Below are 26019 nucleotides of genomic sequence, written 5' to 3' on the forward strand. Positions count from 1 at the left end.
TTTGTTGTCAAAATAACATTTTCCTTTAATTTATTCATTTCACAGGGTGACCACCACCACTGGACACCACGTAGAGCTAGAGAGGTGCAAAATGGGAGAAGTGGATTATGATTTGATTTTATGTGCATAGTTTAACCTTTATCACCATATGCAGTGTTAGTGAGTTCAACAGTGGGGAGATGCAGAAGCAGAAGGAACAGCCAAATCAATGCGTTTATTGGTTCCCAGAGGAAGAAGAATCGTCAGAAGAAGCATGACATGTCTATGCCTTACCCATTCACTCACTCAAACCCATAGCCCCTTCCCTTCTCTACACAATAACAGAAACTCCCTCTTTCAGTTTTTCTCGGTAAGAAAACCAATTCCCTTTTCTTCTCTCATAAATTCTCTCCATGTTTTTCACTGAAATCTTCGCGTTTCTGTTTCGTCTTTTCTTTCAGGGTATTCTCCGACCTTCAATTCGCCCTTTTTCCGCTAACTTCAACGGTGGGCCCACGCCTGCTGCATCTTCTTCTGCAATAATGGCCGATTTCCACGCTGATTCCGTCACTTACCTCACACAGCGAGAAGCCGCTGAGATTGATGAGACGCTCATGGGTCCTCTCGGCTTCAGCGTCGACCAGCTCATGGTCTTTCTTTCTCTTTTTTTTTTTTTTTTTTCATTTTCGTGTGTTAATGCAGTTGGTTAAGTTAGTTAACGCCTTTTGTTTCTAACTTTTAGGAATTGGCTGGTTTGAGCGTCGCTGCTTCCATTTCTGAGGTACTTGTTTTTTGTGTAAATCGTCTCAATTTTCCACGGAGGATTATGATAATTGTAAATTTGATTTCTGCTACGCAGTGAAGTGTTCTTATTGGTGTTTTGTTGCATTAGGTGACTAGAATGAAGTTTGATAGAGGAAACATCCTTTTGCTAAAATTTGTTCTTTCTCTATGATTTTTTTTTGTCTGTATGTTAATGTTGGTGAGATTGTTCTTGAATTATTTTTATCTCACAGGTTTACAAACCCACTGAGCATGGTCGGGTTCTTACTATATGTGGACCTGGTAACAATGGTGGTGACGGTCTGGTGGCTGCTCGCCACCTGCATCACTTTGGTTATAAGCCCTTTGTGTGTTACCCAAAGCGTACCCCCAAGCCTCTCTATTCTGGATTAGTTACTCAGGTTGGATGGAACTCATCTTGACAGTTTAGAACTCCACACTTTTTTTTTTGTCTAATGAGTTACTTCAAGTCTCATGAATTGTTGTTGCCGTAGCTTGAAGCACTGTCTATCCCTTTCTTGTCAGTGGAAGAACTACCGTCAGATCTTTCAAATGACTTTGACATTCTTGTGGATGCGATGTTTGGATTCTCATTTCATGGTAGGTATTTTTCTTTTTGGGATTTATTTGCGCATCTAGAGCATCTATATGTTTCTCACCTATTGTTTTGCAAACCAGGGACCGAACAACATACTGTTACCACTGTTTTTATGCCGCTAATCATTAATTGCCTTTGTTTTCATGTATTCCCCCTTGTTATTTTGATGCTTACTGTTAGAATCAATATCATTACAATTATAATCTGCAGCAGCACTCGGTTAAATTAAATAACTCTTTCTTTTATTTTCAAAGTCTTTCACATCCCATCACATTGGCTCTGAATTCTGAACTACTGTATGGATCATCAACAAATAATTCCATTTTAATTTTATATGGCTATACTTTGTTGTTTTCTGTTTCTTCAGGTTCTCCCAGGCCTCCTTTTGATGATTTAATCCAGAGACTTGTCTCTTTGCACGATAATGATCAAATTGATAAAAAAAGACCAGTTATAGTCTCTGTAGATATTCCCTCTGGTTGGCATGTTGAAGAGGGAGATGTTGATGGTACAGGCATTAAGCCTGATATGTTGGTATGTTTCAGGGATATTTCTGTCTCATTATTTATTTCTTTAAATGTTGAAATTTAGATATAATATCGTCAGATATTTATTTCCACACAAACTGTGTTTCTATCGAGATACCATTCCTCCGTTGTGTTTATTTTTTCTGTAGGTTTCTTTGACAGCCCCAAAATTAGGCGCAAAGAAGTTTGGTGGTCCTCACCACTTTCTAGGAGGTAGATTTGTCCCACCAGCTATTGCAGAAAAATATAAGCTTGTGCTTCCACCTTATCCTGGAACATCCATGTGTGTTCGAATTGGAAAGCCTCCACAAGTTGATATCTCAGCTCTAAGAGAGAATTACATCTCACCAGAATTTCTTGAAGAGCAGGTGGAGGCTGACCCAATTAATCAGGTAACTTTCATGTGAAACAATACTTTGTTGCAGAGTTGTTCTTTTACCCTTTTTGTGGTTGTCAAGGAATTTAGCACTTTACCATGATCTCTTTCAGTTTCCAAATCTGAGATTTTAATGACTACAAATGATTTCCATTTTACAATATTATTTTTGTTATCTGCAGTTTCGCAAATGGTTTGATGATGCAATGGCTGCTGGTTTGAAGGAACCAAATGCCATGGCCTTGTCAACTGTAGGGAAGGATGGAAAACCGTAAGATTTTCTTAATGTTAAAATGGTTTTTGCCTGAATATAAGTGGGTCTTGTAAAATTAATTACTTTTCCATACTTCTGAATAATGTGTAATATCTGAACTAAAAGTTACAAATTACTCTTCTTGATCTGCCTGCAGCTCATCACGAATGGTTTTGCTAAAAGGGTTGGATAAAGACGGATTTGTGTGGTCAGTAATGATCTGTTATTTTTATTTTAGACCTGTTATATTTGAGCAAATGCTTAATTGTGTTCAGCTACTGCAATTGATTTGCACAGGTACACAAACTATGAAAGTCGAAAGGCACGTGAATTGTCTGAAAATCCTCGAGCATCTCTGCTTTTTTACTGGGATGGTTTAAACCGTTCGGTGAGTATTGCTTACATTCTGGCCAGCCACATCTTCAGATTGACCAATTATTCATGGAATTGATGAAGTTTAGTTTCAATCCAATCACGCCATCTTGGAAACACGGTGCGTCATGCCATAATGTACTTTTATATGGAGGGATAAGAAGGATCAGTATGATAATTGGTAGTTACAATATAACACCTAAGAGACTTTTTAGGATTTGGATTACTAAAACCTCAGGTGGTATAACATAGGGGATTAGAATATCTACTATCGGTATGGCTTCAACTTTTGGAGGCTTGAGTTGATTAGTGTCGGTAAGATTCAGCTGGGATTCAAAAGGGCTTGATATGTTTGGTGATCCATCGATGTGGTTTTAATTTTCTTAAGCCTTGGTAGAGAAAAGCTGATTTTCCATGTTAAAGTCAAAACAGACAGCTAGAAATTTTAGTCATGATAAAACTTGAACACGTGAAGTCTGTGTCCTTTATCATTGTTGTTTTCTCTCTTTTATCTAGCAAAATAATAATCCATATTGATCTTAATCCAGTCTGTTTATTTATCTATATTTGTTGCATTAAGTTTGTTATTAATACTGTTAGAATATTTACCCTATTTATCATAATTGTATTATATCTAGATTACCCTATTTATCATGATTATATTGTGTCTAGGATACTCTATCATGATTATATTGTGTCTAAGGTTACCCTAATTATCATGTACTCTTGTATCAATTTATTTTTATAAATAGAAGATTATGAGAGGGATCAAATCAAGCCCTCAAGAATTATTTTACAGTTTAATTCTCAAGTTGGTATCAGAGCAGGTTGTTTGAGTCTCTGTCTTTGTTGCCGCGGTGGCAGCGCTGGCCACTGGCGGCCTTAAAAATTTCATCTTTTCTGAAATACCTCAATGAGCAGTCCCTTTCTAATTTCTCTCTAGTCTCCAAACCTTAGTTGTTGTCCGCAACTGTCCAGCACCGTTTACCGTTGTCTAGGCGTCGTTTGTAGTTGTTCGACATCGTTTGTCATTGTCTGGTGCCATTTGTAGTTGTCCATCTAACATTGTTTTGCCACTGTGAGGAGCTGCCTACAGAAGTTTGTCACCATCAACTTCTGTTCTCGACGTCGTTCGTCATTGTCCTCCACTGTCCGCTGTTTCCCACCGTCCGCAGCTGTCCGCTGCCGACCACTGTCCGCTGTCGACCACCGTCTATTGTCGTCTGTTGCCATCTGCTGCCACAGTTTAGTCTAACTAGTGATCTGGATCGCCTCCTTGAGCGAGAGGGCTAGTTCTCATCCAGGCGCCGCCATGTGCGCCACATTTGTCCGACGTTCGTCTCCGCAGTCGTCACATTTTCTCTGTCGAAGTTAGGAGTTTTGTGCGCCTCGAGGAGCGCGAACCATCCCTAGTCGTTGCCTCATTCTCATCTTGTCACGCACGACTTCTCTCCGATAAGCTTCCGGCGCTTGTTTGTCACACGCCACCTTTCCGGTGTCGGAATCACACGGCGTCACTATAGTTCGTCTCGCTCGACCAAATAAAAAAAAACTCTCTCTTTCAGCATTATACCTCTGTTTCAGCATTGTTCCTTAGCCTCCTTTCATAATATTTGTTTAGCTTTGCGTATTGTAGCAGCTGTGATGTTCCTGATGACTTGTGTCATTTATTTACAAGTTTCCAAGGAGAGTCAGTGCTATTAGTTGGTTAGTTCCAAGGAATTTCAACACCAAAGTCATAGGTTGAAGGTTCCTCATGGCATGATTCAGAATCTTAGTCAAACAATTTCACCAGTCCCTTGTCAGATCTGTTTTTGGATGCTTTGATGAATAAAGGAGAGCATTATGATCTTCCACCTTCACGATTTGTCATCGGCGGCATCGTCATTTCCGTCGTTTGTTGTGAGGGGAGTATGCTTCCAACCACTGCAATATGTTTCCAGCCACATGCTCCATCAGTCAATGATGGCAGTCCCTGCAGTTTTGTCCTTTCAACCGCTGTAGGCCCCCATCACCTCGTCAGTCAGTGATGGCAGTCCCTGCAGGCTCCATCAGTCAGTGATGGTAATTTAGTCCCTGCAGGCCCCATCAGTCAGTAATGGCAATTTAGTCCCTGCAGTGAGGGGAGTATGTTTCCAGCAACTAGTCAGAGATGATAGTCCCTGCATTTTTGTCGCTTTTAGCCATGCAGGCCCCATCCTTACTTGATGGCAATCCAGTCTCTGCAGTTTGTCGTTGTCTACCACTCATCATTCACTTTTGATGAAAATCAACTTTGTCGAAGTCATCCTACTTGAAGCTTGATAATGCTAGATGAAGTTTCGTGGTTGTCCAATATTATTCTTCATAAGCTTATGAGGAGTCTTTTTGGTTATGCTGGTTTGTGAGTCCAATTTGGTTTATAAACATCCTCTCCCAATGGTCTGAAGTATATGTGCATCTTGTTCGGAGCCAAAGTTACCACGTCTATTGTCTCGACATTTTAGACAAGTTGATTTTGTTGGATTGAGTCTATTTATTCCAAGCTTGGCACATACAATTTGTATGCTCCAGCTTGAGGGGGAGTGTTAGAATATTTACCCTATTTATCATGATTATATTGTGTCTAGATTACTCTATCATGATTATATTGTGTCTAAGGTTACCCTAATTATCATGTACTCTTGTATCAATTTATTTTTATAAATAGAAGATTATGAGAGGAATCAAATCAAGCCCTCAAGAATTATTTTACAGTTTAATTCTCAAGTAATACCACCAAAACTTCCTGCAGTTGCCTACCTGCATTCGTAGTCGAATACCTTTTTTAAACCATTTTGTTTCTTGAAATGATCATATATTAGGGAACCTGCACAAATGATACAAGATGAACATCAGTAATATTGATGAACATCAGTAATATTTCGGCTAGACAAATTTAATTTGCTGTTGTTGTGTTCTATTGCATTTGCTGACTTGATTTACATTGGTGAAGAACAATGGTTAGCGTTTCAATTTAACTTGATACATACATACATTTTGATAATGCAAACTGTCACTGCATTTTGGATGCATGCCTCAACTATTGGATATTCATGATATTTTAGGAGTGTTGGATACGCTCACTCAAAGGGATCTAACTCCCATGAGGCTACATTTTTCTCTTTATCAAGCTTTCCGTCATCTAACTCATGTCACTCAAGGGCTCTCTTTGCCGAGATGCCACATCTTCTTCTTTTCCGGGCTCAGACGCAAACCACTCATGAGAATCTGAAGAATGAGAGCCTTATTTCGAGATTCGCAACAATGAGATCAAGCAAAGGAAAGACTGACCTGTGTAGTGTTAGGTAGAGGTATTGCCTGGCACACCTCTCCTAGTGTTCTTGTTGCCTTCAACCCTTAAGGGAATGAGCAGCTAGCTAACTCGAAAGATGCAGTTAATGCAGTCATAACTACACCCGGAACCCAGTTTGGAAAATCTGAAGCAACTGCCAATTGTGATTGACTGATTCTGTTTTCGCAGGTCCTTTTAGTTGGACCAGCTGTAATCAATTGTTTATCTGTATCTTAGGGAAATGATTTTTTTTTCCTTTCTTATTTAGGCTTCTGAAATTGTGTACGGTTTTCATAATTTATTTCCTCCGTAATTCATATTTATTGTTATCCATTACTTTTTTTGTTTATTTCTTTTCCTAGGTACGGGTAGAAGGGCCCGTTCAGAAAGTCTCTGATGAGGAATCGGAAGAATATTTCCATAGCCGTCCTAGAGGAAGTCAGATTGGAGCAATAGTTAGCAAGCAGGTCTAGTTCTGCCTCACTTTAAATTTAATTGTTATATATGGAAATGGTATGACATATTAACTTATAATTTCAATTTCTTGGATCATTAGAGTACTGTAGTACCTGGTAGGCATGTTCTTTATCAGGAGTACAAAGAACTGGAACAAAAATACGCCGATGGGTAAGTTATTGAACAACTACTTTTGACTCAATGTTATTTGTAAATTATGATAAAATATGTTACTCTCTCGAGATGGTCTATAACCCCATGGATTCTCATTGCTTGTACTTGGAAACCTGAGTAGCTAACCATCTCATTTGGCCACGATTATACTTTTCTCCCATTTGTTAACTCTAGGGAAGATGTAAATAATCCTCATATTTTCTACTTGCAGAAGTATGATCCCTAGACCTAACTGGGGAGGATATAGACTCACACCACAACTTTTTGAGTTTTGGCAAGGACAGAAATCTCGCTTGCACGACAGGTGGTTGCATCCTCGTTTGTGATAGGTTTTCTTGTTTTTAAGTTGCTTTTTTTCTATGAATGGATGAAGCCAAACAATATGTACATAATAGTTTTTTAGTAACGTGTATTGGGTTTTCAAGCCACGGCTTAGGTTCAAGATCCGAGTCGTATGCCTATCAATTTGAGTTTATCTATATCCTAGTCTGCCTGCTTGGTTACGATAACGTTATAAAGTAATCTGCCATATCTACAACAATATATGACATTTTTACTTTAAAGAGTTATTCATTCTATCCCCACAAGAAAAAATTGAGTTACTTAAATAAGTTTGAGATTTATATTGAAAATCAACCCTTACAAGCTTTTGCTGCATCCCCTCATCAGTCTAAAATAGCTTGAATGTCGAAGCTTATCTTGACATTGCTTAAAATTTGGATATACTTGTCCTTGATGAGCAATTTTTATTTGGAATTATTTTTTATTTAGGGACGTTGTTCAATTTTGAATTATTTTATTCTGGTGTAGAATATGGTTATCTGGGTGTTTTGTTACGTTTGGTCTATAAATAAACCGTCTACAGGAACCTGGTATTTTATTAGGAAGAAATATGGATATCCTATTACAAAGATAAAGCATTGGAAAACTTTAAGGGTACGCGCCTTCCATTCCCAGACCTGTGGCCCCAATTCTCTCAGAAATGAGACTAGTTACCTCTCCCTCTGAAACCCTGCCTATCCATAGTCAAGATGCATTATTTTTCTTTTGTCCCAATTAATTTAACTCCCTCACTAACAATTACTCATTGATGCTAAAGATATCTAGTGCCCCTAAACATCATGGGGAACAACTTTTTACCATCATGGGGAACAACTTGTGATTTCTGAAAAGAGTTCCACTGAGGTCCTATTGTCTGATGTTCCCCATAAGTGACTAGTTACCTTTCAATCTCTACTCTTCTTGTTTATGAGGGAGATGCCTGATTTCTTCTAAATATCCCAGCCCAACTCCCTGTCTCTCACTCACTAAAAGATATCTAACACTGACACCTAACAGAAACATTTCACAGACTTCCTTTCCTTATAAGATTTGTTTGAAACCCTAGTTAAAGGAGTACGATGTCCTAGACCATCATTCTGTGCCAGAGCACATTTTCATATACAGTGAAGTAAATTTAAACACAATATTTTCCTGAGATTGTGTGCATGTTTTATTCACAGGTTGCAATATACTCCCCATGAGATCAATGGACAGCGGCTGTGGAAGATTGAGCGGTTGGCTCCCTGATAATATTTTTTCTGTTAAATATCTCAATTTGTGAAGAGCAAAGGAAATAAAGTTGTATTTAAATGTCAGCCTCTTTTTTCTTTCGTCATGTTGAATCGTGTTCTACCTATTTGTTCATATACTTGTACTTTTTTTATATGACATTCTAAGTAGACTTGATCGCAGGCATACATTCCAAGTAAAAAATTTCCCGAACGATAGCAGTTCCTTTGGAAATTGTTATAGCTTGCGATTCCAATTCAAGAAATGGCACCTTTCTTTTTCATTTTCTCATTGAATGTAAACCGAGTAATGCCTTTCATTGAGTTCGTGTGTTGATAATACTAATTTTCGATCAAAGTGATTCCTCAGAATAAGTTTTAAGTAAGCGTGCGTTTAAATTAATTTTGATTTTTGTTTGTCCAATAGATAGTAGAAAATTAATATTAAAACCATGTTTGAAAACTTGTAATTAGGGGGTGTGTACTAACAACTATTTGTCACAAAAAATAGAATAACATATAAGTATATAGCTACGTGTTAGCAAAACTTATTTACTTTCAACTAATTATAAATTACTGTTATTATTATTAACATAACTCCACCTAATTATCATAAAAGTCCATAAACTCGTAATTTGCATTTGTTGTATGAAGCATGAATTTGTTTGTCATCATAAATTTATCTAAAATAAAACTATTTTGTGGTAAGAATTTCAAATTACAACGCTTTTAACTACTGTTATGATATTTAAGAGAATTTACATATAAATGACAAAAAATTATGGGTTTTTCCTATTTAAATATTTCAATTTAGAACATCCACAATATGATTACTTAAGTTAGTCGTTTATTTTAATATTATGGATATAAAATTAAGTATTTTTCCCAAAAAAATTATTACAATGAGGTTGGTAAGATTGGGTGCTTTAACTTACCAATATTAGTACCTAAAACATTATCTCTATTAATTTATTCAGGCTAACGCCTAATTTTTCTCAAACAATTTTGTTATTAATCTTAACATGTTTACCAAAAATATGTTTTGAATAATAAACTCTACTTATTCACTTTTGTTATTTCTAATCCCAAAAATACAGTATAAAACCATATAATAGAATGATCACATATAATAATATTACTGCTCAGTTCTTTCAAAAGATAGAACGTACGATTAAGGCCGAACGTCCTTACAAAAATAGTAGGGAGTTAAAAATGTGCAAATAAGCAATCTAGACCGAACGATTTACAAAAGGCCTATACCGAACGGTCATACAAAAGAAAAAGGTAAAAGATGATCGAACGGTCATCGTACAATTAAACTGACTACTGACCGAACGGTTCTATTATTCGGTCTTAACTTCTACCTCGACCAAACTTTCTTCTTCCAGCGCTTCTTCCAGCAGCTCTTCTCCTTCTGCTCACATCCACACGGATGATCATTGCGATGACAAGGACGAACAAACGGGAATACATGACATGACAGGAAATAGGGCAAGTTTATGTAATTTAATTCATGTATCAGCATATATTTCACACAATCAATTAAACCAGATAAAATCATTAACTCTTTCATGCAAAGCCTAATACTAGACTCTGACTGTCCGGACTGTATGAATTCTGTGTAGCTACGACATTCGTGCACCTGGGTGATGTAGTAACTGGGATACCCTCAACAGCTGCCATCGAGGTTAGTCCTATCTGTCCAAATTAACCATAAGAACTAGGACCTCCTGTCATTCTCACACATGACTTACCCTTCTCTACGTGAGAAACGAGTAATCACGGAATATCAGGATGAATTGTCAGCTTCGCTTTATCCACATTCATACTTTACCAATTTCCAATATCCATTCATGAGATATTCCTCCCCAGAATACTCTTTCATAATCAAAGTCATTTCATCCATATCATATTCCATCACCTTTCATCATTAAAACTTCAACTTAACCAATTTGAATAAAGATCTAGTAGGATACCAAATACCGAACGTTAGTTTTTAACCCAGAACGAGACTGAAAACTTGGAGTGAGACCGAGATGTCTCCAACTCAAAACTAATCAAATCGAGAGAGTTACTCACTTGTTGTGAAAGGGACCGAATACAATAATACTTCTTAGAGACCAATAGAATCGAACGTTATTTTCCAAGTGAGCCAATTCAATGAACTGACTCTTGAGATTTCAAACCGAACACCGTAAAGCCTAGGCCGAGTCTTAAGACTCTAGGCCGAAACCAATTAAGACAGATACTGTAGGACATCAAATAATAGCACTTGACGGAATCATATGAAGAAACCGAACGCCAATAAATACTTAGCTTCTTAATGAGTTAAACATCAAGGAAACCAAATGTCAGTCGAAGACCGGGCACTGTAGAGAGCGAACGCTATTAAGTTTGGACGAACGCTCTTATTATAAAGATAGATTACGGAAATGGGAACTAGCGCCTGGTGTAAGACCGAGCACTTACTTAGTACGAGCGCTTGGTGTAAGACCAAGTACTACTTAGTACGAACGCTTGGTGTAAGACCGAGCACTACTTAATTTATAAAATAAAAGCTTGATAAATATAAGATATCATTTAACTAATGTTCAAGAACGAACGAAATATACAAATACATATAGATATACTCGAGTTTATAATCAAATACCAAGGAATGAATATCCTTGGTTGAACACTTAAGTACAAATATTACAAAACGAAACGAAGACGCTAGTCTTCAACTAGAACTCTCTCCAAATGAAAGAATCCAGTTCCAACCGAGTCCACAAGAAAACCGAACACTATATCGAACGAGCGCTGGTAGAATACCAAACACTTATTAAGAACGAACGCTGTTGAGAACGAACGCTTGTATAATTGAATGGTCAATACTGAGTCTTGAGAACATGGTCTAATACCAAACACTTATTAAGAATGAACACTACTGAAAACGAACGCTTGTATAATTGAATGGTCAATATTGACTCTCGACAACATGGTCTAATACCTAACACTTATTAAGAACGAACGCTACTGAGAACGAACGTTGGTATAATTGGATGATCAATACTAACTCTTGACAACATCCCTACCCATTTCATGGCTTTCATTAATCATCAATACTTTTAAACGACATACCATATTTCATCATCAACCAAATCATCAAACACAATATCATTCTAGTTCCTCATACAGTCAACAATGCAGTAACAACCATTTTTCATATTCATTCAAAAATCAACGAACATGCATCCATACAAAGCAAGAATCTAAATCAAATTATATAAGCTTCCCTTACCTCTTAACGTGACCGAACGCTCACAGATATGGATACTGGTTCACCTCTACCAATCCTTCTACCCTCAACGCTCGACAACTTCCGAAACTAAATCAAGTAAAGATCAAAGCACTATCAGAATCACTCTTTTTAGAAGAATGATCAACACATGAAACCAGAACTTGGGTTGCATGTCCAGGAAACCACACGGCTAAGAGAGAGATGAACTTATCAGCTCGAAATCAAAAACTGGTCGGTTCAAACGAACGCCCTCGTCGCCGGGAATACTCAGGTGTGGTCTGTTTGATGATCGGAGGAAGGAAAAAGTAAGATTTCGTAGAGAGAAGATGAAGAAATCTTAGAGAGAAGAAAGAGAAGAATGGAGTTTCAGAAGGTTGAAGAAGATGGTTGCATGCAAAGAGTGGCGTGAATTTTTGAAAACTTAGAGTTTTACTCCTACCGTCAAAACCGAACGGCTACTCCACTGCTCACACCTGTCTTCTACTTTCTGTTTTCCAGCTCCCCTTCCTCGACACTTGTCTTCCACTCAGCTGGGGTTTTGGTGGATTTTTAATGGGTTTGACATTATTCTTTAAAAAAAATTATTCTCCTTATTCGTTATTCTTTTAATCCTAATTTTGCACCACATTTATACCCTTTCTTAAAACCTTTGCATTTTTCCCCTTTTTTTTCCTATAAAAGATAATGGAATCTCATTATAATTTCAGGTCGGTTTTTCCTACATCTTTCTTTTTTTTACTCCACCTGATAAATTATAATATTTTTAATTTATCCTCCTAAATTTATAATAAAATAAGAAAAGTGCATATGTCCTCTCTTCAACTTCACCCTTATTTATTTTTTGTGTTTAAATACTTTTTTGTTGTCTAATTTGTTTTGATAATTCAATAACACTCCTAGTTTTTGTTTTTATACTTTTAATCCTTCACTTTTTTAAAATTATTCAATTTGATCCTAATTAGTGATGACGCTAAAATGATTAACGGGAGAGTGAGTAGGATTGAATATATGTCATGGTTATGTCAATGTGTACATGAAGAATTCTTCAACTTGTACATGAAAAGTTCTTCAACGTGAACGTGAAGAATTTTTGAGATATTCAGGCTTATTGTGAAAATATTTTCGTCATTGATGTTCAGTGAGAAAAAGTGGAGAGATTTGAGTTTGTGATAATCGGGATAACAGGTGTGAATACGTTCGAGTTCTTCAGATGTTAAGAACATTTTTGTTATGTCACCTCCTCCATTTATACAAACCATTTTCAGAAATGTGCTACAATTCCATTACAACGTGCAACCTCATCTCTATCAAAATGGTGTTAAGTTTAACATGTGAGGGACAAATTGAATGATTTTGAAAAACTAAAGGATCAAATAAACAAAATAAAAAGTAGTGGTCTTATTGAATTTTTAAAACAAATTAAAGGACAAAAAACTATTTAAACCTTTTTGTTTTCTGGTTGAGAGTGTTTGGGATCGGGGTTTTAGTTTTTAGAATGGTTTCTAATGGTGAAGTTGTGAAGTTTAGAATGTATTTCTAAATTTGAAAATAAATTACGGATTATTTAATTCAAAATATATATTTGTAAATGTATTATGAATCATATAATTTATAATATATTTTCAAATACCAAAATACAGGTTTATGTTTTAGATTGTATAATCCAAAAATATGTCATCTTTGAAAGTAAGAAGAGAGAGTAAAATGTTAGATTCGGTAAAAATTATATAATTTTGTAATTTGTTTTACTTTCCTGTCTATTCTAGAAAATTTTAAGATTTTTCAATCTGTAGTATTTATAGATTACCAAGAAAGAGGAAGATAATGTTAATGTAGTAATTTAGAAATCATCTCATATATTAGAAAGCTTGTTTCAAAAAGTTTATTTTAGAAAACATCTCATTTGTTGGAGAGCTTATTCGGAAAAAAGTTGTTCTATAATCATCTTATATGTCCCGAAAATCTTATTCCAAAAATTTAATTCTGAAAAATCTCGTTTAGAAGGTCCTATTTTAAAAAGGATCTTATACATTTTAGAAAACTTATTTTAAAAAAAAATATTTGAAAAGTCGTTTCAATAAGCATTTTTATATATTCTAGAAAACTTATTTTGGAAACTCTATTTCAGAAATATGTTTCAACGAGTTTGTTTTAAGATATGTACCATAGAAGTGAACATTAAAATATCATTTTAAAAATTAGGGAGATGTAAATAGTAATTATGTGGTGCAGGAAGCAAAGAAACTTGAAATACTACTGTTGAAAGATGAGTAATGGGCTGTAACAGTGAAAGCATGCTTTTTACGGCTTTCTTTTTGCAAACCATAGTGTTTTCCAGCAAAGCAATTCCATAGTATTAGAGTGTAAATGACGAAAATGCCCAAACAAACATCGTAAAAAAAAACACGGGCAGGGGAGAGAGAGTAAAACGGGCAGATCCAGAAAGAGCATTGAAAACATGAATTGAATCTTTTAAAACCAGTTTGACGATTTTGGCAGATTTTGACGTTTGAAATTGAAGTCCCACACACGTGTACTCTTCCTCCTCCACTCTCCACTGCGATCGATCGCCTCTCTTCACCGATACTCCGATCCTCAACCAAACCGAACCTAAACCAACAACATGAGTGCCGACGCCCCCACCCAAACCCAAGCCTCCGCCACCAAACCTCCCGAAACCCAAACCCAAACCCAAACCGTCGAAACAAAACATGAAGAATCCCAATCTGCATCTCCTCCTCACACCGCCGATTATGCTCCATACCCTAAACTGGACCCAGACGACGTCGTGCCACCTCCTCTTCAACAGCAAGAAGCACCCCTCAATACTGAATCTCGTGCCCCAATCTCCGGCGATGCTGCTACTACCATGCCCAAAGACTCCAATCCCTATGTCACTCCTGCTCCCGTTGCCGCTTCCTCTTCCAAGAGTAACCAACTCGTCACTTTTCTTCTCCTTTTTCTGATTTTCCTTTACACAAGAACACTCTTTCACAGCTTATATTATTTTCGCAGCCACTTTAGATTCCGTGAAAGACGTTCTCGGCAAATGGGGCAAGAAAGCCGCCGAGGCCACCAAAAAGGCGGAGGATCTCGCCGGCAACATGTGGCAGCACTGTATGTATTCATTTCCTGTCATTTCTTAAAACCCGTCTTTTCTTTTCGTTATTATTTTTTGTATTATTGCTATTATTGGAAAGTAGTTTAGGCCCGTTTTAATTCTTTAGAATCTGTGATTCCCAACAATTATTATTTTTTTTAGGAAAATCTAATTAAGGGTTATAATTGATTATTGTTACGATCAAAATCTGTTTTGTTTAGATAAATTGACTGAAAGGTGGTTTAATTGCTTTCGTTATTATACAATAACAAACCAGCTTGCACATAAGGGATTTATGTGTGTGTATATGAAGTTGAATAAAAAAACTAATGAAAAATAATCATAAGCGATACATATTCAGATTCATGAAAATAAGTTATTTAAAAGATTTTAGCTGCAACTTTTAGTTTACAAACAATTTATTGTTTTGTAAAGCAGCTGAACGGGAGGGAAAGGAAAACTTACCCGAAACTGTTAAAAGGAGAATTTTTCTTTTGGGATGGGAAATATTGTGTTTCTCCGTGATTTCTAATGCAGTTGCTCTGTGATATCTAAAGAAACAAATTCCTTTTAATTTCTTCTTCAATGCCTGAGGATATTGGTAAACGTGACTCTTGTTAATATCATTATTATTATTTAATTGTGTGGAACAGTGAAAACGGGTCCAAGTTTTGCGGATGCAGCTGTGGGGAGAATTGCTCAGGGAACTAAAGTTCTTGCGGAAGGAGGGTATGAGAAGATCTTTAGGCAAACTTTTGAGACAGTTCCAGAGGAGCAGCTTCTGAAAACGTATGCATGCTACTTGTCTACTTCAGCTGGACCTGTGATGGGAGTCTTGTATTTGTCAACAGCGAAGCTGGCGTTTTGTAGTGATAACCCACTTTCTTACCAAATGGGTGACCAGACACAATGGAGCTATTATAAGGTATTGCTGGAACCTCCTTGCTTCTTATTGATCTACAATAGAAATTATGATATGCATATGCAATTTCCGTTTGATTTGATGATGTTAATCTGTGAATGGCTTCATTGTCTATGATTTGTTGACATTTTTGCTTGTTTATTTACACTCATATATTTACATTCCATTTCTTGAATTCTGATTGTAATCAAAGAAATGAGGTTTGCTATTTTTTTTAAACTATACACTGGTAACGCTGAGTGAGTATTTTCTTTAGATTGTGATTAGCTACATGGCCGGCTCAATGCCTAAACTGGTAAAGCCCTTGGTTTAGGTCTTCAAGAAAAAAGGGTTTCTTTAGGCCTCTAAGAATAAAAGGCCTCAAATTTCTGTTAGTACTAAATGCTTGAGGCCTTAAGAAAAAAAAAAAAAAAAACCTAAAAAAAGTCTCATTCTTAAGTTTGTTTTAGACCTCCTAAATCCTTGAGCCACCCCTGATTATCTATTATTATTATATAGTTTGGCAATGTAATTTTGTTTTGAACTATTGGCAACGACGATGATGGTGTTCGGTTGCTTTGTGCTCTGTAGTCTGTTTGCCGGGGTGCAATTTGATTGGCTTTAAACTGTGTGCTAGTTATGCAGAATCGAGTAGTATATTTAAGAGTTATTGTGGTATGTGTTAATTACTTTTTCATAGTAGAGAAAGGTAGTATTATATTAGATGTTGAATGATGATCAAGAATACTTCTAATCTATTTCATCGTTTAGAAGCTTTTCCACCATTGAGATTACGGTCATCATGATCCCATGTTATTTCATCATGAACCCATCTTTTGTTAGGTGGCCATATAATTTATTTCATCTTTTAGATTATGGTCATCATGATCCATGTTATTTTATTATGGAATGACGATTGAGGATATGTGCCAGCATTGCTTTAGTACCCTTTCAGGTCCTGGCCAATTACAAATTAGCAAGTAACAATTCGGTTTGAAACTATTTTAATATTTATTGCCGAAGGTATTTCCTAGGAACTTATTGGCTATGGCATTTAACAAAATACGAGACTATACTAATAAAGAATTGAAGTCTTGACATTACCATGTCCAACGTTTTCAGCACTCATCCACATAAATTGATATTTTGTAGGGGATATTAAACATACTAAACTACACCAAATCATTTTCAATGTTTAAATATTTAGCTTTTGGACAAAACTCTTAAGATTACTTGTCCCTCCCTTAATTTGGTCCACTTTTTAGATTAAACAATGTAATTTTCTTCTATTTGCTGATATTCTTAGAAGATCTAAGGAAAATGTTCCACATGAATTTATATATTTATATTCATTTGCAACTAATAATTTATAATTTTATTATTAGAAAATTGCGTAACATTTTTTGTAAGAACAAGTTCTGCAAGTGAATAACATTTTGTAAATGCACAATTAAAGGAATGATAAACGGAAGATTAAACATGAGAGAAAAACCTTGCAAGCATTTGACTTTGCAAAATTAAAGAATAACATCATTTTTCCACGTGTCCTGTGTGGAATGTATCAAGTCCGTCCACACCTCAAAATATGTAATACTTTACTCAAGAAAAATTAAGAATCCAAATCTAAATGAAACATCAATTACTAATTTCACAACATCTAATAAAAAAATTGATCATAAATTGGATTTCCCTCCATAAAAACAAATAAATTCCCGAAACTTAAAATAACTTTGATAATAAATTTAAAAAACGATCATTTGTCCAGGACCATTTCCAGAAACAGTACTACTTTCATCTATTTTCTGATAATCATAGAAGATTCTCAGTAAATTGTTAAACCACTTGTTTACTTCAATGCATTCATACATATATAACGTATATATAGACACATTGTCATTAATGTATTCATACATACATACATGTCATGAATGTATTATACTTTTATTAATCAAATGCTTTTGTTCCCATGCATTAGGTGGTCATTCCATTGCATCAACTGAGAGCAGTGAACGCTTCAACAAGCAGAACCAACTCGTCTGAAAAATATATTCAGATTATCTCTGTTGACAACCATGAATTTTGGTTTATGGGGTTTGTGCACTATGACAGCGCTGTTAAAAATATTCAAGGAGCATTGCAGCCTCATTGACACACAAAGGATTGAAAAACACCATGGATCATTTATACCAAAGATGAGGTTTGTATTCATAAATTATGAAACATTTTAAGTTTGTGGAGCTGTTATAGATTGAAACTCATGTAGTGTGCATTATATATTTTTTACCTGTTGTTCTCTGAAAATGAAAGTTAATTCATTTGTTGTAAAAGTTGAATGGATATATAGTTGGTGGATTTACATTTTATTTTATTAATTATCTCTTTTATTTTTCTGTATATTTTGGTGATTTAACTACTTGACTAATCTCTACTTTAGGAACACCTTATTCTTACCAAGCTTTAGAAAGCTGCTACTATTGAGGACAATTCAATCATGGTCGTACATGTCTGTTACTGTTACAAGCTAAATGATTCTAAAAGAAGTGACGTGGCAGAATACATTTTCTAATACACTCTTTTTTATCATGTGGGTCTTCCAGTACGATATTGATAAGTTGAGAAAGACATTATAATATCGTTGGTTTACATGTTCTCAATAATGAAGAGACAGTCCCAAACATAACAAGCTAGAAAAGGTATGATAAGAAAATAAAAGAAAAAGACAAGGACTTACACTGATGAGGTAGCAAAAACTGTATCCTTGTTTTGAACAGCTTTATTTTATTTTTTCAGTAGGGCAGAATAAATTACATCTAAATTTTTCTCAAAAAATTATAAAAGTGGACTATTATTGTCATGTTCTTGGTGCAGTATGCTAGGTCATGATCTGCTCTTTAATGGTGGTGAAAGCTAAAGAAAGTATGGTGACGTTTGTAACTTTATTTTAGAATAATTATGCATGTTTAACATTTAAAGACTAAAAAAATTCAAGAATGAAAAATTAAAACGGAAGTATTCAGTTTTTCATTCATCGAAAAACTGGTTTTTGCAAGACTCAAAAACTAATGTTGTGTTTAGATATTAGGGAGTACTGTTCATGCGGACGGACAGAAGAACACGGTCATTAGCAAAAGTGAGAAGAAGGAAAGACAAAGTCATGCCAAACAGACAAAATTACTTATTTTGTGATATGATTTTAAGTGAATCTGATGTTTGTGAGATATGTGATGGAGATGTATGTATTTGTTCATGGAAATCACGAAGACGAAGGCTGGAAATGGATTCTAGAAATGAGAGAATCGATCATCTCATGTAAAATATATCAAATACCTAACCGCTGAATCGATTATGCTCTCAGGTAATCGATTCACTTCTCTCAATTAAATATTTTTCACAGAACTGATTTAGTTCTTTTATATATATATATATAATCAATTTTTTATTTTTTTACTATATGTAGTATAAATATAATAGTAATAATAAATAAATAATGATGTAATTAAAATTTCTTCTTATAAATCCTTTTTAACTTCAATTTCATTTTTTTCATTTGAATTTTTTTTTATTTTGAATAATAACTTCATTTTCATCTTAATGTAATTTTCACTATTTATATTTAATATATCACAATTTGTCTTCAAGGATAAAATAATCATCATCGAATTTTATCTATTCAAATATCTTTTTAATATCCCATATTCATCATATCATTTATAAACTTTTATCTCAAATCCATTCAAATCATATCATCTTTCTCTTAATTCAAACATTTCTAACATCATCTAATTTTCCTATCCAATCCATTTCTCCAAATCTATCTCCAAATCTATCTTCAAATCTAAACACACAAGACGAGTATGCAACAGTGTATTATCATATAAACTAATTTTTTTATAGGGCTCCAACATGTGATGAACATTCTGTTCCACAGCATTGGAGTTCTCTATTTTACCACTTAAAAGAATTCTCATTCTTTTTCGCAGAGCCCAAAAAGGAGTACATTCTGAAATTTTGACAGGATACCACTTTTCGAATTTTAAAACGTGAAAAAATTAACCAAATATTATTCCACTGAATGACAAAAGAAAAATTATAATTTATAAAAATATTAATGAAACTTTTACCTAATGGTCCCCTCTTATTTTGGATTTGCATACAGAGTAACTAAATGGCCTCTGACATGATCTGACAGTTGGTCAGACTAAGATAAGGTAAAAAAGAAAAAAAGGTTCTCTCGCTCCATCTTCAGTACTGTTGATGTGTTATTGTTGTTATCAAGTAGGTCACTTTGGCCCATTCTCTAAATCTCAATTTATCAAAAAAACCCACAAGCCTTTCAATTATTATTTTTCAACCATCACAATTCAGAATCTAGTATATAAAAAAAGTAAAACAATTTCAAATTCCCCCAACCCCGGCAAGAAAATAACATTGGCTCAAAAACATAAATTACAGCAAAGCAGTTATTGGTTAAAAGGAAAAAAGGTAAACAAACTTGCCATCTTTTCAAATCCATTTCAACCTAACATTCAACTGCGTTTTTGTATTTTTATTCAAGCCAACTCTACAGTTATGCATGGACCACGTTGTAAATACATCCTTAATCATAGATATCATGTTATGATAATATCTTATCCAATAAAGATAAGAATATTTTATATTGTATAATTTTATATTTAAAGTTTATTTTTTATATTTTTGATATCAGAATGTGTCAGAACTCATTTTAATAAAATTTAATATTAATTAAATCTATTATTTTATTCATTATCATACTATTATTAAATTATTTATTAATATTTAATTATATATAATATATTCTAATAAATTAGATATGTTAAAAATTTTATATTAACTAAAAATAAAATGAATTTAGGATCTATAAAAAATGTAACGATAAGATTGAGTTAAATTAAATATTATTTTTTTATTATAAAAAATTTATACACAGAAAATAATGTGGTTGCATGCAGAGAAAGGTAAAACAAATGTATTAATTATATTTTACTTCTCTATATTTATTGACATTGGCAATTGTCAAACACTTTATCCTAATATGCATGCTGAGAAAAAAAGAAACATATTCATTAAAAATGATGCTGACATGCTTAAATAGTTTAGGTGTGAAGATATATAAATTAAGGATAAAGAAATATTTAACGAATGAAAATTTCATCTCGTAATCTAATTTTATAATAGCAAATTAAAATTAAAATTCATATAGAATGATCCAAAATCTATGATGGCATGTCATATTGTAGAGAGTGTACGTAGAAAAGAATAAGTAAAAGCTGTGTCAGTTAAAAAAAAGAAAGAAAAAAAAAAGATAATTATATTTTAAAAATATTAATTTAATAATATTTTAATATTATTTATGTGTTATAATATAATTAATTTAAAATTAATAATAATAATCACAATGAAAAACAAAAAGTGGTAGTTTTGATTTGACCAACTGGTGTAGAATAGTATCACCTTGAAATTGGAAGTCAAAGTAACACTTCCATTTAATGCATGCACTCAAATTTAGAAATCAGCGCAAAGTATTTCTCTCTGTATTGTCTTGCTCCTTCCCCGACATCACATTCAACAACAAGAGCTTCTTTCGTTGACTTTGACAGACACATGTTTAGTTATACAAATGCACCAAAATTTTGAACAGTCTCGACAAAGTCAGCTTAAGCTATAAAACATGGCGACGTAATAATAACTATTGCCAGAGATAACCAAAAAAACCTTTAGTCAAATCATTTTTGGTTCGTCATACTTGCTCAGTTTGACATCTTAAGGATTCTTTAAAGTTCATTTCATATAAAAATTTATGTTATAATCAAAACTCACATAAGCATGCATTTCCATCGGAATACATTTCTTTTGTCAAATATATTTTTTAATTCTGTGTTTTCTAAATTATCTCTACTTGACTACGCTATATTGATTCTTAAAACTGATTTTAATTTTAAGAATTTCATTTTAGTTTAAAAAATCCATTGCATTAAGAGCGTATAAATATAGTACACTTTTTTTCTATCTTATGTACGTTCTTGAAGGTAGAATACAGAAAGTAATGTAGTTAACTTTTCTTCCATACGAAAATCATTTATAACTTTTCAATGTTATTTATTATTTTGATTACTAATATTAAATTTTCTGTTTTAATGTACTACCAAAGAAAATACTTAATTAGTGCTACCATAAATTCTTAAAAGTAAAAATTAAAAAAAAAATGTATGAAAGTTTGTAGCATCTTCCTGAGAAACAAGGAAGTATGGAGTTAAGCATTTATTGCTATTGCTCCTTTCACCGATGTTGCTATGATAGTGTTAATGGTTCTGAGTAACTTTATCCTAATTAATCATCTGTTGTTGCACGTTTTCTTCTTTTTCATTCATTTCGAAGATAGTTTATGAGGATTTGAAGTTATTATTACAAAACTTCGTCTCCTCTGTATTTTCCTGCTTGCCGCCTATTATACATATAAATATTGGAAGTCTCACACGCCAACTAAAAATAAGATTAATTTATAATATATAAATGAGATGCAAACTTTATTTTACAAGTCGGTTACATAAAGTTTAAAAATCCACAACTTAATAATATATATATATATATATATATATATATATATATTAAATAAACTCAAGAAATGAATTTTTAAAGGAATTTTGTAAGAAAAATCCTATATGGTGTTATGCATTTAATGAATTCTGAACGTGATGAAGTTAAGTAAATTAATTTGTCTGAAATTTTGCACAGAGCATAAAAACGATAGTGATAGATATACTTCTTCATGCATGGTTGGTAATCCTCCTTATTGAAGTTTTAAAGAGTTGTTCAACACATGTTGCTAAGGAGATGCTTTCCGTTATTTATTATATTTTATCCACAATAAAAATTTAATAAATTGAGATCATGTATAAATATCATCCCACCGAGCATTTGTTATTTATTTATTAAAGGGTTAAAAATATTTCTACTTTTTAAATTTGAGTTTAACATTAAAATTCGTCAATGAAATATTAATATATTTTTATTTCTAAATTTTAAAAATAGAAGGATGTAATACTTTTAACACGTAAAAAAAATTTATTAATTAAATTAAAAGAGTTATATCTATTTATTTTTAAAGATTGAGGATCAATATGTATAATTTATGATAAATAAATTTTAATTTTGTGTCTGGACTACAGAAACACATTTAACCATATTAAATGTTATCTTCATTTCTCTGCCTTATATGCAGAATCACATCCACCACGAGAGTTTTTTTTTTCTCCCTCCATAAAATTTCCTTACGAGGACAACATGCTTAAATGTCAACATTCATATTTGCTTAAGAAGAAAAACAGATAGCAAGAGTGTGTTTAAAAGATAGTTGAAATACATGATAAACCTTTTCAATTTGTGTATTGTCGTGTTTAATACTTCTTTTAAAACCCAACATTCACTTTAAACATTAAGATTACATTCAAACAAAATGGAAATAATTTGTGTGCTTTAATTATGCTATAGAATTAGTAAAATGTGGTTGATTAAAACCAATAATCAAAGCATATATAAATGAAGTAAAAAATGATGGGGGTTTTAACTTTGGTTATGAACCAAAGCATAAACTTTTGGTTCTATAACTAAAACCTTTTTTTTTTCTTATTTTTCACTATTTTGAGTCTTCCCTCCATCAAAACATTATTTTTTCAATATACTCCTATCTCCAAAAAAAAAGGACATAAGACATCATCTTTATTTCTGAATTGAGAACCAAAAATCACGCGGCAAAATTTTGAATCTACAAAAATCAAGACAACGAAAATTATCAATCTGCAAAAATTAGGACAACCATAATTCAACAAAAAACATAAACTGAATGAAAAACGCACCAAAAAAAAGTAAAATAGAGAAGAAAAAAATTGACTCAATGTTCACTTGACATTGAGCAGCATCTATTTGGGTTAGCCAACATTAGGTGGAGGTGGCCAATGATCTTGGTGAAAAAAAGAAGGAAGAATAATGGTGGTCATAGTGGCAAAGGAGTGACGCAAGCAACTTCTGCAAGATGAAATCATTGGTGTAAATGAATTTTTTTTTTAAAAATAACCTTAAGAAATCTTTAAGCTTATATTATTCGTAAAATTGAAATCTAAAGTCGTTTCGACTTCTGCTTCAAAAAATAATCGAATCCTAAACTTTTTATCTAAAAATTAAATAAAAAATACCAATGATATTTTTTAAATTAATGAGAACTTTTAAACATGGATTCTCATGCCAAAACCTGTATATACTTTGGCTTCTACTAGAACTTAAGTTTAAACATTCTTAATAATTTTAAGAATGACAACGCACTTTGATATGTATGACTTTTCCTAAAATCAAAGCAAAATTAAATGAGTTTTTTGTGTTATAATAACAATAAGTAAATTTTAAACTTAACTTAAACTTAGAAAATCGATTTGTAAAACAAGACTTACGTCTACTTATATTTTATACATTAATATTATTTCTCTTCCATATAAAACTCCCATCCCATACCTTTCATGTGAGGACATATACACATGTAAATAAAATTAGATATTGATGGATTATTTAATAATAATTTAATAATAAGTATAACAATAGATCTAATGATAGATTTTAACTTATATTAAAAATCAAATTTTAAATCTAATTAAAATACAAAATTAATTATAAAATGAAATTTTTACATATTTATAAAATATAGATTTATATGTTATTTGTAGTTCATACGTAACTTTCAACTGTGCATTACAAGACAACCTTAAGAAAAAAATAATTTGGCTGGAAGTGTACATAGATGTCCTGTCAATTTAACTGGATTGGATTACTGTACTCAATTTAAAGGGGTAGCAGTCAAATTAGTTGAGCTTTACATATGGTAGTTAAGTTGATTCGGCATTACACTTGGTAGTTTTGCCTGACAGTTGCATGTCCCGAGAAATCAAACTCCAGAGATATTACGTTTTACCACTATAACATCAAATTACATCAATCCCAGGCGTATGCATGTGACTGGAAAATTGTACATAAAATCAGCTTTTAATTATAATTATTTTGAAATTTACTCAATAAAAAAGACTATTGTATATTAATTGAATTTTTTTTATGCTTTTTACAGGCCACAAAGGAAGAGAATCATGTGCTACTGAAGTAGAACCACACACTGTGAATAGTGGAAGACTATTTTGATCTGAATAGTTTTCATAGATGACAGTTATATTTAAAGAAATTTAAAATCAACCAATCAGAAGGTTCTGTTTAAGAGAAGAGCATCAGAGGGATAAAAGCTCATAATGATGCATCTAATTTGTCTCAATGTAATTAAAATAAGTAAAATCAATTACAATGATTAACAGTAGTTTTAGTGTTAATATTCTAACCTATTGTGAATATAATACATGCATTTGATTCTGAAGAAAGGATAAGTTTAGCAAATTTGATTAGTTAAATGTTAGACATTATAAAACTGAGGATATTTGTCATGGTTAAAAAAGTATCTGAATTTATAGTCAAAATTTGGTTTTATTATGATTGAATATTTTTATATTATATCTTAAAATAGAAAAATACTAATGGGTGATTTCATCTAAAAATATCAAAAAGAGCTTAGAAAAGTACTATTAGTACAAATATATTTTTATCCCTTAATTTTTAATAATTTTATTAAAAAATTATATTCAATTTAATTTCTCGATATTTAATTTTTTAACTAAATTTTGTTAAATTTATTTAATATTTTAAATAAATTATTTATATAATTATTTAAATTATTTATATAATTAGATATAGTTTTCTTTTATTAATTTAAAAATGCACGGAATCGTAAATAAAATTTGATTAAACATATTAAATTAAATGAAAATATTGAAAAATAAAATAACTTTAACTTTTTCTTAAAGATAAAAAATAAAAACATATTTAATTTATTTAAGTATTTCTGAACTAATAAATAATTCCTCAAATAATATTTATTAAGGAGACCGTTTAAGATTGTTTTTGGGTATGAAATACAAATTCGAAACTCACCAATAAAGTTCTACAGGACCATTCAAAAGGAATCAGAAACCCAAAAGAAATTTAAAAAAATTGTTTTTGATAGACTTGTCTTGTCTATTCTCATTTCAGAGAGCTCCCAGTAAAAAAATTGTCTATCATATGTTCAATATATTAAAAATAAATACGGCACACAAAAAAACAGTAAATAGACCAATCAAAATAAAAAATTACTTTCACACTTTGGCTTTTCATTTCAAAAGAAGAGGAAAAACAGCATTCTGAAAGGTGATCTTTAAGCATAAAAAAGCTTGCCAACGGAGGGAATTATCCGCATATATAAACTGAAAAGAAA

General features: G+C 32.8%; 2 protein-coding genes across 3 annotated transcripts; both read left to right on the forward strand.

Moving 5' to 3' along the window:
- Positions 1-62: 62 nt before the first annotated feature.
- On the forward strand, positions 63-8673 carry LOC124820862 (pyridoxin (pyrodoxamine) 5'-phosphate oxidase). 2 transcript variants are annotated; one of them, XM_047292643.2, is made up of 14 exons: positions 70-349; positions 441-629; positions 722-760; positions 996-1163; positions 1257-1362; positions 1728-1894; positions 2037-2279; positions 2446-2534; positions 2674-2724; positions 2814-2904; positions 6564-6668; positions 6758-6828; positions 7043-7135; positions 8334-8673. In XM_047292643.2, the coding sequence occupies exons 1-14, from the start codon at positions 209-211 to the stop codon at positions 8398-8400; spliced, it is 1620 nt and encodes a 539-aa protein (XP_047148599.1). In that variant the 5' UTR covers positions 70-208; the 3' UTR covers positions 8401-8673. The 2 variants fall into 2 exon arrangements, 1 of the variants encoding a protein (XP_047148599.1); XR_015784378.1 differs by lacking the exons at positions 7043-7135; positions 8334-8673 and having other exon boundaries at positions 63-349; positions 2814-3009; positions 6758-6776.
- Positions 8674-14139: 5466 nt separating this feature from the next.
- LOC124820854 (FH interacting protein 1) lies at positions 14140-18056 on the forward strand. The gene is made up of 4 exons (XM_047292632.2): positions 14140-14591; positions 14677-14778; positions 15415-15686; positions 17638-18056. Exons 1-4 carry the CDS (start codon positions 14285-14287, stop codon positions 17809-17811), a joined length of 855 nt encoding a protein of 284 aa, XP_047148588.1. The 5' UTR covers positions 14140-14284; the 3' UTR covers positions 17812-18056.
- Positions 18057-26019: the final 7963 nt, after the last annotated feature.

Source organism: Vigna umbellata, chromosome 2 (genome assembly GCF_029865625.1).
Source record: "Vigna umbellata cultivar VRB3 chromosome 2, Vumbellata_1.0, whole genome shotgun sequence".
In the NCBI taxonomy this organism is placed as follows: domain Eukaryota; kingdom Viridiplantae; phylum Streptophyta; class Magnoliopsida; order Fabales; family Fabaceae; genus Vigna; species Vigna umbellata.

Bases quoted from the DNA above. Each gene is read 5' to 3' on its own strand.
- LOC124820862 (XM_047292643.2), top strand. From the start codon at position 209: ATGCGTTTATTGGTTCCCAGAGGAAGAAGAATCGTCAGAAGAAGCATG. The intron at 761-995 runs GTACTTGTTTTT...TTTATCTCACAG, and splicing joins TCGCTGCTTCCATTTCTGAG to GTTTACAAACCCACTGAGCA. The intron at 2,280-2,445 runs GTAACTTTCATG...TGTTATCTGCAG, and splicing joins AGGCTGACCCAATTAATCAG to TTTCGCAAATGGTTTGATGA.
- LOC124820854 (XM_047292632.2), top strand. From the start codon at position 14,285: ATGAGTGCCGACGCCCCCACCCAAACCCAAGCCTCCGCCACCAAACCT. The intron at 14,592-14,676 runs GTAACCAACTCG...TTATTTTCGCAG, and splicing joins TGCCGCTTCCTCTTCCAAGA to CCACTTTAGATTCCGTGAAA. The intron at 15,687-17,637 runs GTATTGCTGGAA...CCCATGCATTAG, and splicing joins CACAATGGAGCTATTATAAG to GTGGTCATTCCATTGCATCA.